The 17,413-nt window shown below is 41.6% G+C and overlaps 1 protein-coding gene across 4 annotated transcripts in view; it reads left to right on the top strand.

Moving 5' to 3' along the window:
• The window catches only part of PLXNA2 (plexin A2), a 417,253-nt gene that overhangs the window by 336,431 nt on the left and 63,409 nt on the right, over nt 1–17,413 (top strand). For 3 of the 4 annotated variants that reach the window (XM_060277140.1, XM_035123148.2, XM_060277141.1), the window contains exons 17-20: nt 187–280; nt 7,261–7,500; nt 8,124–8,267; nt 11,018–11,252. In XM_060277140.1, the coding sequence (XP_060133123.1) occupies nt 187–280; nt 7,261–7,500; nt 8,124–8,267; nt 11,018–11,252 (713 nt within the window). Of the gene's footprint in view, nt 1–186; nt 281–7,260; nt 7,501–8,123; nt 8,268–11,017; nt 11,253–17,413 lie in introns of those variants that run through there. The other variant, XM_060277142.1, reaches the window with a different exon arrangement.

The following is a 17,413-nucleotide window of genomic DNA, read 5'->3' as shown; positions in this document are numbered from 1 at the left end:
CAGCTCTAGCCAGAATCAGGGTGATGGTATATTAATCCGGTCTGTCACCTAGTTCCTATACAGCCTGGAGAAAACATATTGCTGAGTTCAACAAGCATTTGTATTTGCCAGAAACATGGGCAATGGGCTCTGCCCCAGTCCCCCTTGCCAAACCTTATTAACCCAATGTCATCTGCTTCCCCACAGCGGCCACACACCTCTGACTGTCACAGGGTCCAACCTGGATGTCATACAGGAGCCCAGGATCCGAGTGAAGTACAATGGCAAAGAGTCTGTCAATGTAAGTAGTTGCTCTTGCCAATGGTTTCATCTTGCCTTAATCAACACATTGCATGGTTCTTTGTGGACATGTCCGTGTCATCATAAATTTGATCTCTGCAGAGGTTTTGTTTGTGGGTTTTGTTTGTTTGTTTGTTTGCTTGCTTGTTTGCAAAAAGTTTCAAATTCACACTTACAGTCCAAGACATAGAGACATGAATCACAAGCAGTCAAGTGCATAGAAGTTCTTTGAACAGGAAAACTAACAACCTGATCCTGTAGAGTTCAGTGGCAATTATTCCCAAGCAACTGTGCACAGGATTTCAGCCTCAGTTGTCTACATTCAGTGGGAGACTTTCAAGCATATTTCACTCTTATGAACATCACTTCTCTACATGAGAAGAAAAGTATTGTGAAGTGAAATCTATATGATGCACCATTTTAAACTCTCTTTGGAACATATCTTATTTTTATGTAAGTCATATGACTTACATAGAGTTGCCAGACTCAATAGAGGACAGGACTTCTGTGCCTTTAAATGCCCTGCTCTCTCAAAAGAGAGCAGGGCAATTAAAGGCACAGAAGTCCTGTCCTCTATTGAGTCTGGCAACCCTAACTATAAGATAAAATATAATATAAATACTTAGTCATGATCAGGGAAGCCGTTACTAACTTGTCCATTGATTTCTTTTTCCAAAAGCAAATCTTTTTCAAACATACAATCAACAAAACAATTATTTCCCATGAGCTCCAAAAGTTCAAGCGAAACCTTCCAATTACTGTCTCATTTTACATTTACCCTGAAACTAACACTACTTTAAATCTTTAAAGCTATTTAAATAAATCTTTGTATCAAAAGGTTTCAACTGCCTTGTTTATCATTCAGATGATTTGTTTGTTAAAACTAGATTTTAAAAATAACACTTCAATCTCAGTAAAAAAAAAAAAATCTTCCAGTAGCACCTTAGAGACCAACTAAGTTTGTCATTGGTGTGAGCTTTCATGTGCATGCACACTTCTTCAGATACACAGGTGTAAGTAACAAGATTCCAAAGAGTCCAAACAGTAGAAGCATTCACACAGCTTTCTGTTGTAATAAAAGGGATCAATAGGATAAGCTATTAACTGTGATAACCTTTGACATTTTATTAGGAGATGGATAATCAAATGAAGTCTATTTCATTTGGTGGGGTTTTTTTTTTACCCATTAGCAACTAGTCCTGATTTAACTTGTCCATCGGCCCTTGCAGATTCATGCATCTAAACCCTGCAAATTTACAAGTTCCACTTATGAACATTAATGGTTCAGTCTCACAGCAGTCTGTCTGTCATAGTGGCTATAATGTTTGAATTCACTATGAGAGAGGGAAATTCAGATTGATACTCAGCTATTATATTCCCTGGATAGTTTTTTTAGCAAGTCACAATTGCTCAGCTTGCCCTGCCTTACAGGGTGGTTGTGAGGTAACTTAAGAGCTCAATGGCATAGAAATGGAATAAAAAACAACTTTGTACAGTGGAAGGAAATCATTCACTACCATGAGATTTGTATTTGCATGTGGCTATTTTTTCTCTGGTTTCACAGAGGCAGAAGTTTTGCATAGACAGCTACCTGGAAGGCACATGCCTGTGCATAATGACTTTTTCCAATGTGGAGTTTAACTGCATGAGTGACCCTCTGTGCAGTCACATCTTAGGGGACATCAGGTGAACCAACTTTTTTTAGGGCAGGGTATCATTATCACAGAGGGTTCATTCCTACTTTGCCCCACAAAGCCCTGTCATTTGGAGAAACTGCATTAAGCAGAGGACAATGGAGACATATGGGCTGGTGTCATTGGCGAGGCCCCACTATATATCATCCAAGACACACGCAAAACCCTCAGCAGAAGGGAGAGGTTCGCTAAGTAAACATGCAGAGAGGGTGTGAAAGAGACACAATGGAAGTGGTGCCTCCGCTGAGCCCCCCCTCCCCCCCTGAGCACCTGCTTTATGAAAAGAGGCTACCCTGGGGGCCAATGTGAAACTATCAGAGCCTCATAAAAACAAGAGATGAGCCTTTTTAAGCACACACATTTGCTGCCCCAGGTCAGTGTGAAAGATAGCCCATGGGCCTTGGAAATGTAGTTCATGTTTGTATTTCCCCATAGTTCCTCCTTGCTCTTAGGATACCCTCCATGAGTTCAGTAACTAAGGGTCTACACCTAGAAGTCTGCTTTCAGTCATACCTCTAAAATGATAATAATTGTACCATTGCAAGTTCTTGTGAGCTCCTTCCCTTTCATAGCATCCAAAGAAGTTGCCACCCTAGCTCAGTTTCCCCCCCTTAACAAGGTACTCTTGAGGTGCTTTTGTTAAAAGCAGGTTTAATTTTTAAACATGGTTTGTGTTGCTGTTCTATTGCCAAAAATTGTACACCTATGAGCCAAGACAAAATGCAGTAAAGGTTTCTGCAGCTGCTGGTCCAGATGTTTCTCTGCATCTTATGAGAAAATTATGAAATTACATATGCAGCTGTGCATGGTACTTACACAACACAACTGAAGGAAGAAGACCCACAGAGAAGGAAGGAGTGCAAGAAATTGGTTTATGCACAATGCTGTTGTAAGTACAGCATTCCAACCCAAATGGCCTTCATGCTTCCTAGATGGTACTCTTGGTTAGTCTTCATTGCCACATTGAGATTCTGTGCTTGTGCAGAATACCCAGATATACATGTTTGTAGTGGAGTAGAGGAGCACTTTGCCTCCTGTACCTTACTGACTACGGATCTTTAGGAACTTGAAACCTTAAGTAAATATGACATTCTTTTCTTTCCTTTCCCTTTATTTTTTTTATTAGCTCTATATAGCCTTTCAAGCCATTTGTCCCTCACTTTATAAACCACCATGAATAGTTAAAGCCAATAAATAGGGTTGTAATCCATTTTATCTTTGGGTATAGAATGTAAATTGTGATCTCCCTTGACTCTGTAATTCAGATATTGCAACAGCTGCCAGGGTAATCAGAATTCACAGAAGAAAGGGGCAGAGCTCACTCAGCAGCAGACATGCTTGGCATACACACAGTTCCGTTTCAATCCCTGACATCTCCAGGAGGGGCTGGGAAAAACTCGAGCCAGAAGAGCCAATAACTGTGAACTTATGGTAGTCAACATGGTGCCCTTTGGATGTTGGATTACAGTGCCCATCAGCCCTGCCTGCTGGCTGGGGCTGATGGGAGTTGAAGTCCCAACAACATCTGAAGAGCCACAGGCTACCCCCCTCCTCCCATCCTGCCATAGACAATTCTGAAGCAGGTGGATCAATGGCTGGAGTTAATATAAGGAACCTTCCTAAGTATTTATGTTCAGGTGACATGTTTCCATATCAGGGAACTTTTAAATATATATTCTTCCTTTTCTTCAGTTGATAATGAGTTTTTCCCTGGCCTGCTTCTGTTCTGTGCCAGTATCTATAGGCCATGTCACTAATGCATTTGTACCATATTTATTTATAAAATTTGTATACCCCCCTTCATCCAAAGATCACAACATAAAAATACAAAATTACAACAAAAGATCACAAGAGATGTGGTTCGTTATGTTTTCATCTAGATTCACCTTTCTCTTTGTGCTTTTTTGTTTCTCTGAGTACTAAAGTAGGACTATCAGTGTTGCCTTGAGTACTGATAAACCCAAACCATTGCTCCCTGCAACCCTACCTAGATTGCGATAGTCCGGCCTCAGTCTGACCTCAACCATGTTAATTATTTTTAATCTGGCTTTAAGATTTTGTTCCCTTTCAATCCTTGTGATTTATGACTGTTCAGATTTGTTATTGAGCACTGGTACAAGTTGGTGTGAAACTTGGAACAGTGAACACACTTTGGTTTAGATGCACAGCCATTCATTTGTCACAATTAAATACTTGTTTGGGTCCCTCAGAAATTTCCACCTCAAGACTAATCTTTGATTCTAGTTGCAGAGTTGCAAAGACTGTGTACAACTGTTCCAGCATTGCCCAGCACCAGAAATTCATTAATGATATGTCAAATGCACATACCTTATACCTCAATGAATTGTGGTGCTGTGGGATGTTTTATGGTTTTGAATATTGTTGTTTTGCAAGGAGCTTAGAACACCATAAAGAAAGCAAATTTACTGATGCCTTTAAGTGACTTTCAGGAGCTGTTCTTCAATAAAAACAGCTGAATTTTACTACATGGCAACATGACTTTGTCTGTGTGCATGTTACTGACAGTACTCAAGAGTTCACAGCCGATAAAAAGATCCTCATACAGGATTGGATATTGACTATTGAGGTCATGAGGAAGTCTAAGCAAGATGTCACATTGATGAAGGGCATGTAGATACGTATTGGTGGGATACTGTGTTGATGAGCTGTGTGCTTTTATGATGCCTGCCATTTTTCAGGAAGGAAAACCACATAAATCTGTGAAAATGTAGCTTTTGATTACTTACCTTTTAAAACGCACTGCTGAGGCAGTTCCCCACAAATGTCAAAACTTGAAATGGTAAAACTGATGACTGCAGTTGTGCTTACAGTTATTTGCTCTCAAATCTATTAATATAAATGAAATTTAAGTGCACTTAAGTAAGCGCAGTGTTGCTGCTGAGATTCGTACAATTCTAAATGGTAGCTATAGAGCAATACTCTGAAACGGTCTGATGTCTGCTGGCAGAGCTTTCTTCTTCCTTCTCATTTGTTCTCATTAGGGATGTTATCAAGGGTCAGAAAAAGTGCTCAGTAGGGATACTTCTGAGAAGCTGAACAGGAAAGTAGAATGGGCATGTTCCTTGGCCCAACTACCTTTCCTTCTATTGGATTAGATGATTCTACAGGTCTGAGTTTAAAGCACCATTAGTTGTTTTTTTTAAAAAAAAAATACAAAGATGTAAGCTTACCTTGAATCATGCTTAGAAAGGTATAAGCACCTTCCAGTTGCTTATAGACTCTAGGAGTAGTACCCATGTTCTGTTTCCTAATGAACTCTTCTCCCAGGGGAAGAAGGGAACTGGGCTGCCAACTTCTTACCAGTGGGACATAACCTTCGTTTTACCTCAAATCCCTTGTGACCCACTGATTGTTCTATACAGCTGGCCAGGGGAAATTGCTTAGATTTGTCACCAGAATCAGACATTAATTACAAGTTTAGCTGAAAGGCATATGTGGCAGACAATAGCACAGCATGGAAGTAGTGTGTGTATATGGAGCAGGGGATAGAAGTCTGGTTCAGAACTTACGTTCTGCTACTGGACAAAGGAAGAATATAACATGCAGATCTGAGCTTGTGATACATTTGCTGCATGCCATGTTAGAGAACCTAAGAAATATAATTTGCCTTACATCCACCAGCAGCAGGTCTTTCTGTGTTGTGGCCCCTTTAATGTGCAATTCATTACTATTGTAATAGGGCTGCTCCAGCAAACCTCCTTTTCACCAGGTTAGAAGGGGGTATTGGGCAAAGGTGCCCATCAGTCCACCCCTGGTGGCCTCCACCCACACTCTGTTGACACAAACGTGGTCCAGCTAGCAGCATCCAGTGAAAAGACCTGAAATGAGGCAGTCAGAGGCTGGGCTGACCTGCCCCAGGGTCCACTGGATCTCAAGCTGGCCCAATGGCAGTGGGCCTGATAAGGGTTGGATTGCTGCACCAGCTCCAGGCTGCCTAGCCTCCTTCTGCCCAGTTGGTACATGTGGCAGGGCTCCTGCTTTAAGAATGCCTGCCAACAGCCAGGATTTGGCTTCCACCTTTCCTCTTTTTGATTCTACTCTTTTCTTTTACATGAATACTCAGTACAGTACTTTTTTATTTACCCAAGCCTATACTGAATGAAATTCTTAATGATTTTCCACTGCTCATCTTCTACTGTTGTTTGTTATTTTAACTCTATTACTTTTGCTGCAAGTTTTATACTTATTTTTAGTTTTCTATACACTGCTATGATATTATAATGTGAGCAGGTGATGAATAAATAATATTCCAAACAGGTTTTATTCAACGTCTCAAAAGTTATTCATGTTTCTTTCTGGTATTCTTCTGTATCCATCTGTTAAAATGAACCTGAACCTGAACAGATACCCAGTTTTGGATTAACAAATAGTTAGTTTGGTGCAGCTTTTATTGTATGCTCAGTACACTTATCAAAGTTCCTTGGTATTAGGGAGGGGGGCGATGAGTTTTGGAATCTGGCGTTTTCCCATAAATACCAATAATTTAAAGAATTTTGGTTTATTTTTGTTTTCCTTGTTTGTTTTTCTTTCTTGAGGATTAATGAGCATGTGGAATAGGAAAAAGTCCCACACTTTTATAAACCTTCACTGCAGCAAGTTGACTTCATTACACAAATTTTAATTTCGAAACCGTTGGGGCAGCGGATTATAACTTTGTGCAATGAGAACTAAATTGATATATGGTAGTACTATATCGTTAAATCTTTCTGCATAGTAAAATAGGGAAGAGAGAGAAGTGAACCAGATATGTGTTGTGGAAACCACTTTTCTACTCAATGCCTGTGGCTACACATGCTTGTAACAGTGAAATCTATAGTCAGATTAGTGTGATAGAAGAGAGCTTGTGAGCTGTTTCTTGTAGTCTGCAAATACAGTAGGAAAATGTCTTCATGTGTCTCTGTATTTATTTCTGTACTTAGGTAGCATATCCCATTATTTCCAGCACACTACAGCTATGCCAAATCTCCCAGTGTCATATATCTCTATTAGTTATCTGTGACTTGCAATGACATTTTAAAAAATCTCCTAGCGAACAAATGCAGAAGAGAAAATGCTCCTCTTTCATGTACAGAGTCAGACACACACACCAAATTGAGTCTTGTCTGTAGACAGTTGGTGCAAGTAGCACATGGATTGGAACAAGATCTCATGTTTTGTTTGTGTCCAACTCCGGTGACATCACTAGAGATACATGAAATATTTGGGCACTTCCCAAAGACAGAAAAGTTTTATTCAAAGCATAAAATCCTTGGTTATCTGCTTCCAGGTATGCAAAGTTGTGAACTCAACCACCCTAACTTGCCTGGCTCCCTCTCTCACTCTGGAGTACCGACCTGGTTTGGATGCTGTTGAGCGACCTGATGAGTTTGGATTCATCTTTAACAATGTTCAGTCCTTGCTGATTTACAATGACACCAAGTTTATCTACTACCCAAACCCTACCTTTGAACTTCTGAGTGCCACTGGGGTGCTGGATCAGAAGCCAGGTTCACCCATAATCTTGAAGGTAAGATGATGAACACAACCCTGATAAGAGCACAAACCCAAGCTCATTGGAACACCACATTTCAAATATTGCCCTCATTTGACCATTCTCCTTATGTATTTATTGCATTAGGACCACTTAACACTTTACATTTTTAGGTGCACACATTGGATTTTCTAATTGTGCATCTAAAATTGTAAAGTCCAACAGAGGTCTCCACTAATTTGATGATTCCCCTTGCACCACCCAAAAACACTTTGATGTTGGCCTCCATTAGATTAAAGACTTCAGCAAGCAGAAGAACTATTTAGTTTGCACAAGGATGCTGTTGGATGCCATCCTGAATTTTGGGAGGTGGAGGAAGGTTCAAGCATAAATGCAACAGACACACACTTTCATCATGTACCTTTCCATACTAGGAGTTAGCTCTCATTAAACTGTGCAGTTGATCATAGAAACATATACCATTATCAGTAATAGCTATTGGAAAATAATTATACAAGGAATTTGTTACAGCATATCCTTAAAAGTACACAGCACACAATATGTCGTAATCGTTGATTTTGTGCTGAAAAGCTGATCAAGAAGAAGCTAAGGCATTTACTGGGATCTTCATAGAACCTTCTCTCACTTGTTTCCCACAGGGTAAAAATCTGTGTCCCCCTGCCACTGGTGGAGCAAAGCTGAATTACACTGTTCTGATTGGAGAGACTCCTTGTGCTGTCACCGTCTCTGAGACCCAGCTGCTGTGTGAGCCGCCAAATCTGACCGGGCAACACAAAGTTATGGTGAGGTCCAAGAAGGGTACTTTTGTCTACCCATCTTCTGATTTTGATTTTCCCCTCTTAGTGATGATTTAGAAGTAGTATCCCTTTCTGCTCCAGCTACTGTTCTGGTTTTTGACATGGAGGGGCGCAATCCTTTCTTTGATGTGAATGTCCCAAATTTTTCAGAGATACAGGAAATCCAAATGCATATCTTTGAATGCTCCCATGAATTTTACTGAAGGATGACATGGATATTTTTCTAAATAAATGAATGAATTTGATAACACACTGCAATGAAACAGTTTAACTTATACATGTAAATATAGAACACCATGTAGAAGTTATTGCTGCAGGGAATAGACTGTGGTGGATAGGAATATCAATGACTACTCACCATGATAGCTGTGTTCTATTGCACTGCGGGGGACAGTGTGATGCTGCATATTGGGAATGACCAGTGGGAAGAGTACTGTTGCACTCCGGTCCTGCCATTATAGGCCTCTGGTTGGCCATTGTAGGAATAGGATGCTGGACTAGATGTTGATTGATCCAATAGGGTTCTTCCTATGTAGACAGGAGATTCTGTATTTGTAGAACCTTTTTTTAGCCACACACACATTACACAAGCACACACTGGATGAGTGTGGATTTTGCATGGTAATATATAGTAGCAATGGATAAATCAGATTTAGCTCTGACCTTCTACCTGATAAGATTGAAACCCCATAGCTGTTGAAAAATAAAAAGTGCCACCACACTTTTGAGCCTAGCTAGCTTTATTGCAGCAAGAGCATTTGCAGAAAGCAAAATATGTAAGTGGGTGTGTTGGGCTCCCAACACAGTGGGAAGCAGACCTCTCGTCTCAGCTCATGCTAGCATAAGCTATAGCTGAAGACAGGATTAGCTTGTCTGTCAGGTTTATTGATGAAAACCATTTATTCAGCTCTATGCTCTAAGGGCACGTCTGTGCCAGATACGGTACATCCCATAACAAATAAGGCACAATGATGGCAGACAAATAACCATTTTAAAAATGGTACAAGGACAATAGTGTGGACACAAACTAATTGTTGTTTGTAATTTTGCTCCACTCAAATGAAGAAGAGATGCATAATTCTATGAGAATTTTTACACACTTGTTTTAATAACTGGTTTCTTGAAACAGGGTGATAGAATTAGAAGTAGATGTTTTTCTTCCTGCTAGTCTCAACTTTAATAGATATGGTAGCAAAGTGCTAGTGTGTTACCTCATTTTTAAGCTAATCTTTTCACCTAAAATGAATGAGCCAGGGAGCACAAGGGAAATTACAGTTGTATGATAATGCCCCATTCAAAATACTGCCACTGGTGTATAATATAATATAGTTAACGATCAAACAGGCAACCTCTGAAGAGTTTTGGCAGTGCTTGCATGATGCTTTGGTTCCAGATCATTTTCTCATGTTTACCCACTGAAAAGGATTGAACTGAAATGCAGGGAAAGGGTGTGTTTATTGAATAAGGCAAGCGTCTCTTGGGACTCTTACTTATTGTATTTGGAGGACAAACCAGTGAAGCTGGTATGCTTACATTTCAATTCCCCCAAAGAAGTTGGTCCTTTAATCAAACCTGCCTAAAGATCTTCCAAGTTTATTTTGTTGGGATCTAGTAAAACCTTATCTGCTTTGTGTCTTACACTCTCTGGTGCCAAGTCATAACAGCTCCCTGTTGAAATACCACTGTAACATAGCCCTTTCCCATTAGTATCTGCACTTTTCAGAGGCCATGGCATGTTCTGCAAAACTTAGTCCATCCTTAACTGTCTATCTGTTTATTCTGCCACAATCCCATGGTTTACCACAGGCCCTGCCATTCCATCTCTTTTGTTTTTCCTCTCTTCTTTCCTACTCCCTCTTTAAACTTCTTTGTCAATGAAATTGTCATTCTGTCTCTAATGTCCATGGTTTACAAAAGGAAGCTGAAAGGTTGTGAAATGAAAGTCAAACGGAGCCATCAGATAATCAGAACAAAGCCAGAGATAGTGCCGGGATGACGCATTTATCACAACTTGAAGCCTTTTCTGTCTTTCAAGTAGGCTGTGCCCTTTCTCTCTGTAGATAGACCATGCAAGGGGTGTCTGTGATTTGGCAGAAGACTGTGTGCCCTCTGAAGGCATAGTGGGTCTTTGGGAATTATTCCCAGAGCAGATCTGACATGGGCAGGGGATCTCTGTCTGGTACTAGTCCTTGATGACACACATTTCTAAAGAAAAATCATGTGAAGATGACCACTGGCGCAAAAATAGAAGTTTCTTTCCGTAGATCAGTTCCTTTGCAGATCAGCAGAGAGACACATTTAGAGCCTGTATTAGAAATTCTCAGGGTCTTTCTGGGGGTGGCCCACCCTGTTTTGATGCTCGAGGCAAAATGGGAGGTACTGTCCTGCCACTGCTGCTACTGCCTGAACCACCAGCAGATAAGTTGTGCTGGCATCACCACTGATTTTGAGTAAGATGTTGCATGGTCCACAAGTTCCTATGTGATTTTGGCAAGCTCTCTCCTGAAATCGGCACCAATGCAGGCACTGCTTCTCTGCCAGGAGTGGAGGTGGTGGGACAGGCAAGGGTCAGCCCTGAGGTCTTCCTCTGAAGCAGACTGTTGAAGCTGTTTGGTGCTTTGCACAACAGTTGGCATGGCCTCCTTCCTAAGTAGGTATCTTCTCCCTAGATCACTCTCCTTGAAAGCACTGCAATAAAGTTTGATGACTATGTCCAATGTCTTTTGCTTGACTAGGTGCATGTAGGTGGCATCATCTTCTCCCCTGGCTCAGTGAATGTGATCTCAGACAGCCTCCTCACCTTGCCAGCTATTGTCAGCATTGCAGCAGGAGGCAGCCTTCTTCTCATCATCGTCATTATTGTCCTCATTGCCTACAAGCGCAAATCTCGTGAAAACGACCTAACCCTCAAGAGGCTACAGATGCAGATGGACAACCTAGAGTCTCGGGTGGCACTTGAATGCAAAGAAGGTCAGTAGTACCACCTCCACTAATCTTATAATGTCTAATGACACGTGAGAAAGGGTCTACTTAAGCAAGGGCTTGTGCATGTGTCTTTCACAAAAAGTATATTTGCAGCACTGCCTAGCACAATTTGACAGAGGCATCAAAGGGATCCAGAGAAGTTCCTTATCAGTGAAAAGGAGTTTCCCTTGTTGCACTGACAGTGGCATAATTTGTGAATGAAGGAAAGTGCATCATGGAGATCAGTTCCAGAAGACTGTGGGAAGCTGTGTATTCTTGATCTAGATCCCTTCTCCTTAGGTTATTGATATACAGTATGTGGTGTCCATTAACAAATGACTAAGGCATCTGTTTCATGGTCTCAAACTGATGGTGTCAACTTGCCTGGCCAGCAGCAGCTCTCCTGAGCCTGTCTTGGCTGGACAGAAAACCAGGTGGAACATAGGAATCAAGACCTGAGACATGTTACCACAAGCTGATAATCACCAACCTATGGCAAAACTAACTGGGTTGCATTTGCTAATTTTAATTGTCCCTACTGAGCAATGAAGGGGAAAACAATTTCCCAGGTAACCTGGTCCAGAATGATTTAGGGCTTTGTATGTACAGTCTTAAAACTTGCATTATTAACATGTCATGGGGCCAAATTACTGAAGTCCAGAAAATGGCTCAGTTGATGTACCAGCCATGGCTGGGGATGGGCATTCTTTGCCACAGAGGTCACCTGGGAGTCCATGGACAAATGTGGTTCCAAGAGAACCCCTAAACTGTGTATCTGTTCTTTCAGAGGGAGTGCAGCCCCATCTAGAAACTCCCCAATCCTCAGACCTGGGAACAACTTACCCACAATGTTCCTTCTTAGCAGGTTCCATCAGTCTACTCTTTCTCATCCATTCCACCAATACATCCAGGTGCTAGTTCAGCTTATGCATGGCTTCTCCTGACTCATATTTAATAGAAAAGTAGAGCTGAGTTTCATAGTGACCCATATATCCTGATGATACCTCCCAATGACTTCATATAGATGTTAAATAGCTTTGGGGAAAAGCAGTGCACAATATGTAGTCCATCAATGCTAGTCTCTGGTGGTAGCCATGCAGATAGGAGTAGAACCACTGTAAATGGTGCCTCCGGCTCCCTACCCCCAGAGATGGTCCATGAAGATACCATGGGTTGATGGTATCAAAAGCTACTGAGATCCAATAGTAGCAGTAGGGTTGTACTCCCCAAACCCAGGCCTGAACCCAGACTAGAATTGGGTCCAGACAATTTGCTTCCTCCATAAGTGCCTGCAGCTGAACTGCCAGTCAGCACCCCAGAAACTTGTATGAACAACCCAGGATGGGCAAGGGTCAAAAGAGCAAGCAGTGGGATGGACAACCAGAAGCATCTTATCCATATCCTCAGGTCTCAATCACAGGAATTGATCTCATAGAATCGGATGAAACCACACACAGTATGGCTTACTGGACACAATATTAGCAGCTGCATCAAGATGAGTATGAAGGCAAACAGTTTTGTCCTTGAAGTGCGTAGAAAACGTATTACAGCAGGCATTCGATGGTTCCAGTGGCCCATTAAGTGGGGCAGGTAGTACCTGCCATGTATATGCATGCAGATCCCTAGCTAACAGGACCAGTGGTCGGGGAAGATGGGAATTGTAATCCAAAACATCTTGAGGGCCGAAGTTTGGGGATGCCTGTTATAGAAGATGATAGACTGCCATAATCACGCATTAGGTCTGCATTCTCCGCGCACTTAAAGATAAAGGTACTCCTGACTGTTAGGTCCAGTTGCGGACAACTCAGGTTGCAGCGCTCATCTCGCTCTATAGGCTGAGGGAGCCGGTGTTTGTCCAAAGACAGTTACTGGGTCATGTGGCCAGCATGACTAAGCCACTTCTGGCGAACCAGAGCAGCGCACAGAAACGCCATTTACCTTCCCGCCAGAGCAGTACCTATTTATCTACTTGCACTTGACGTGCTTTCGAATTGTTAGGTGGGCAGGAGCTGGGATCGAGTATTAGGAGCTCACCCCGTCGCGGGGATTCAAACTGCCGACCTTCTGATTGGCAAGCCCTAGGCTCAGTGGTTTAGACCACAGCGCCACCCGCATCCCTTCTCTGCACACTTACTTGGAACAAAGTCCACTGAACACTGTGGGGCTTATTTCCAAGTAAACATTCATCGAATCAGGATGGAAGAAACCTGCAGACACTAGGATGAACCATTTCACACATAACATTGCCGTTTTCATAAATACACACATATTTCTTAGCACATCTGTTTTGCCTAACATAACTTTTCCCTGTTGACTGAATACATCTCCAGTGCTGAACAGTACCAAGCCTTGTTTCCGTGGTAACTGCCTCCTGCTTACCCTCTTGCCTTTGATCTGGTGTGAATTTAACAGGGCCTAAGCTCATGTACAGCTGTCAAATAAACATTTGGTCAATCTCTCTCAAACACACCCACTCATAAAATGCCCCCATTTGCAGCCGGAGAGGCTCAGAGCTCTCCCGTGATGTCTGTATGCAAGGGAGTGCAGTAAGGAGAGTATTGGATGCAGAGACACCCTTTGCCTGACAAATGTGTGGAGAACAGGATTAGCCCTTGATCCTATTTAAGCAACATGTATAGAGTTTGTTGGTGCCAGGTCATTAGGCCTTGCTGTCTGCTGACCCTTTCCTGAAGGCATTTTATGTGGATGTTAGGAAAGCCTGAAACCTTGCAATGATCCAAGTGTTACATGGAGTGAGTTAGAACCAGACAGAAAAATAATTTGCTGCCCTTGGTGACTGACAGAGTTAGTGAGTGAATTCACACATTTTTACACTTTAGAACACTGAATAGGAGCGCAGACCACCCAGTGGGGGGGAGGGGGAGGCCTAAGTCTGGAAGTAGATGTGGAGTTTCTTGCCTGTATTTTGCACAATAAAAAAATAAAAAATCATTTCCTACCCTGTTTCTCATATTTTAAGACATACCCATAAAATAAGACATAGCAGGATTTTTAAGCATTCAAGGAATATAAGCCATACCCCGAAAATAAGACATAGTGATAGGCGCAGCAGCAATGCTGGCCGCGGCAGGAGGAGGAAAAAAATAAGACATCCCTTGAAAATAAGCCATAGTGTGTTTTTTTGAGGAAAAAATAAATATAAGACATGTCTTATAATATGAGAAACACGGTATCTAGTATTCCTGTTTCACCCCAAAGCAAACATTGAAAGGGATTTTTTTTGAAGAAGAAGAAGAAGAAGAGTAGGACTTTCTCACTCTTGACTGCTTTTTAAATACTGTTTAAATATTTTTCATTGGGAAATAGAGATGAACACATTCCATGTTGTAATGTTCTGAATGGCAAGGGGGATGGGTCCTCTTCTCAAACCAATACAGTTAGGATATCTCAAATTAGAGTGTGGTGCTGATAATGCCAAAGTTGCAGGTTCAATCCCTGTATGGGACAGCTGCATATTCTTGCATTGCAGGAGGTTGGACTAGATGATCCCAGGGTCTCTTCCAACTCTAAAAAATTATGATTCTTTGATTCTATGGTAGGCTCCACGATGCACCAGGGCTTCCATAGTCTTGGGATTTGTAGCCCTTTTAAGGGACACTGAGATTACATTTGGAAAGTTAGGGAGGTTGCTTTGCGGACAGGGCAGAGGGCCTTCTATGATCTGGTTATTGGTCTGAGCCAGAAAAGGATTTGAAAATTGGGGGGGGGGGTACTAAAAGTCCATTTATCCTTTGAAGTGAGCTTTTGAGAGCCCAGGAGTTCATTTCTGAGCCATGGTTGTGAACAGTTCAAAGGCAAGCTCGTGAGTGCCATCACCTCCCTGTTCTTCTGCCCCCTGTCTTGGGCAAAGCAGGCAAGACATTGATGGAAGGTGCTTAGTAAAAAAATAAAAATCAAACTTTTTTCAAACATTTACTGTAGAGACTTTTAAAAAAAGTTTGAGCCATTCCAAGTGTTCATTATGACTCCTTTCAGGTGAGCAGCAGATTATTGTTCTTCCTTAGGCATTTGCATGAAGACACTTATTGTGCGTCCTCAGCAGGGTACATATAACTCTGAGAATGTAGCACTCAAAGGTGACTGAGATGTGCAGTTTGTTGGTTTGGGGTGTTTTCTTTTTTAAATGAAACACATTTCAAAGCAAAAAGGACAAAGAAGCAGAACACTCTTGTTAGACTGAAGTCTAATTAAGAATCAAGACATTTATTTTCAGACAGTGCTGTTGCAGATCAAAAACTAACTCTTCTCAGCAGTAGTCATAGGTGAGCAATAGAACAATTTTTACAGAGTTGCCATATAAATGTCAGTCCTATAAAGGGAAGCACCAGTAAATTAAATAAAACTTTTCCCCAGATAAGTCGATAGGGTTGAAATCCTATACCAACTTACCTGGGAATAAGTCCCATTGAACTCAATGGGGCATGTGTCTGAGGGAAATTGTTAGGATTGCACAACAGGACCTAAAGGTCCTCTAAAACATTTCTGAGATCTTGGAGATTTGAAAACTCATTAATGCAATCACCCCACATCTTCATATTTTACCGTGTCATCTAGCTTCTCATTCAGGTTTCCACAAGCAAGACGACCCCAGTATGGTCTCCCAAGCAGTGTTATAGAGACTAATTTGAATGTAAGCTTATCTCATCAAGCAAGAGCAAGCTGTCTTGAGCCACTCCGCACTGACCAAAAGTCTACAGTGGAAGACAATAGCCAAGTGTGGGTGGGCATGTTCTGGGTATCTAGACCTCTCAGGGTTTTAGTTAGGTCCCATCCTGAATGTGCAACTTTTATGGGGCAGGGCGGTGGTGGTGGAGTTAGTCTTTACTTTTGGTGATAAAACAAACAGAATGCAGGCAGTACCATATTTTATCCAGTTGATCACTGGGAAACAGTGTTACTCCTACCTTCCAGTGTTGTGGCAAGTGAGCACAAACACACTGACAAGCATCAGGCCCTTATCTATTATTATTTTTAAAAAAATATTTTATCTCAATAATTATTTAATAAAGCTAAAATATTAATATGTTAGACCAGGCATCCCCAAACTTCGGCCTTCCAGATGTTTTGGACTACAATTCCCATCTTCCCCGACCACTGGTCCTGTTAGCTAGGGATCATGGGAGTTATAGGCCAAAACATCTGGAGGGCTGCAGTTTGGGGATGCCTGTGTTAGACTACCTGGTATGGTTATTCTGCAACAATTGCTTGTTCCCTTAAACCCCTTGCTAACAAAATTCCACCTGCAGGGTATATTGTAGTGTTTTCCTATTGTATATTCTTCTCTCACTGCAAATTGGAACTGAATGCTCAAGAAATTATTCAGCAAAGGTTAATATGCAATTTTCACAAGGTAGGATTCTCTCACCCACCCCCAGCAAAAAAACCTGCAGTTCTGAAAGTTATGCTATCCCTTTGTCACATGACAGGGAAACACTAGTAGGGTGATCAATTTTGCATTGCTAAAAAAGAGAACAAGAGTGCTAATTTATATATTTAGATGCAGATTTAGGGGGAAATTGCTATAATTTATATAGAAATAAGATATAACTCACCATAGTAAAGACTGTGACCCAGGGAGGGACTCCCTGGTGAGGAACTTCAAGGTCCTTGCTCATTCTCCTTATAGATCTTCATCTTTTACAGCTTCAAATATAGAACTATCCCTTATAGAGTAGGACCCATGACCACCCTAAGCACCAGCAAAGTTCTCATTTGTGAAGAAATGCAAATAACATTAACTTGTTCAGCAGGGAAGTCTGCTGTCTTTTACCATAGCAGATTTTAACAAGGGCAAAGAAACACCCCCTAATCAGCACTGGTATTTTCTACAAACAAGTATGCAATTATGTTTGCATCTTAGGGCCAGTTTACATTCACCAGAACAAGCCTCTCCAGTGTGTGTGTCTTAGGAGAGCATCCTCATTCGCACAGTGCTGTTATGCCAACACTTAACATGTTGGAGGCAGGACAGGTGATGCTGCCATGTGCGCAGAATGTTTCTGCAGTCCTTCCTCCTTGAAGAGGAGGGAGGAAGGACTGGATATATTGTACAAGCACACTGCCATAAAACATGTTGCACTGCCGCCAGCATTTAGAGTTTTTGTACTCTTTCCCTATGCACATCAAAAGCCCATTGCATGAAGCCT

Source organism: Zootoca vivipara, chromosome 7 (genome assembly GCF_963506605.1).
Source record: "Zootoca vivipara chromosome 7, rZooViv1.1, whole genome shotgun sequence".
Classification (NCBI taxonomy): domain Eukaryota; kingdom Metazoa; phylum Chordata; class Lepidosauria; order Squamata; family Lacertidae; genus Zootoca; species Zootoca vivipara.
Note: the sequence above shows the minus strand (reverse complement) of the source record. Positions and strands in the feature narration are given on the sequence as shown.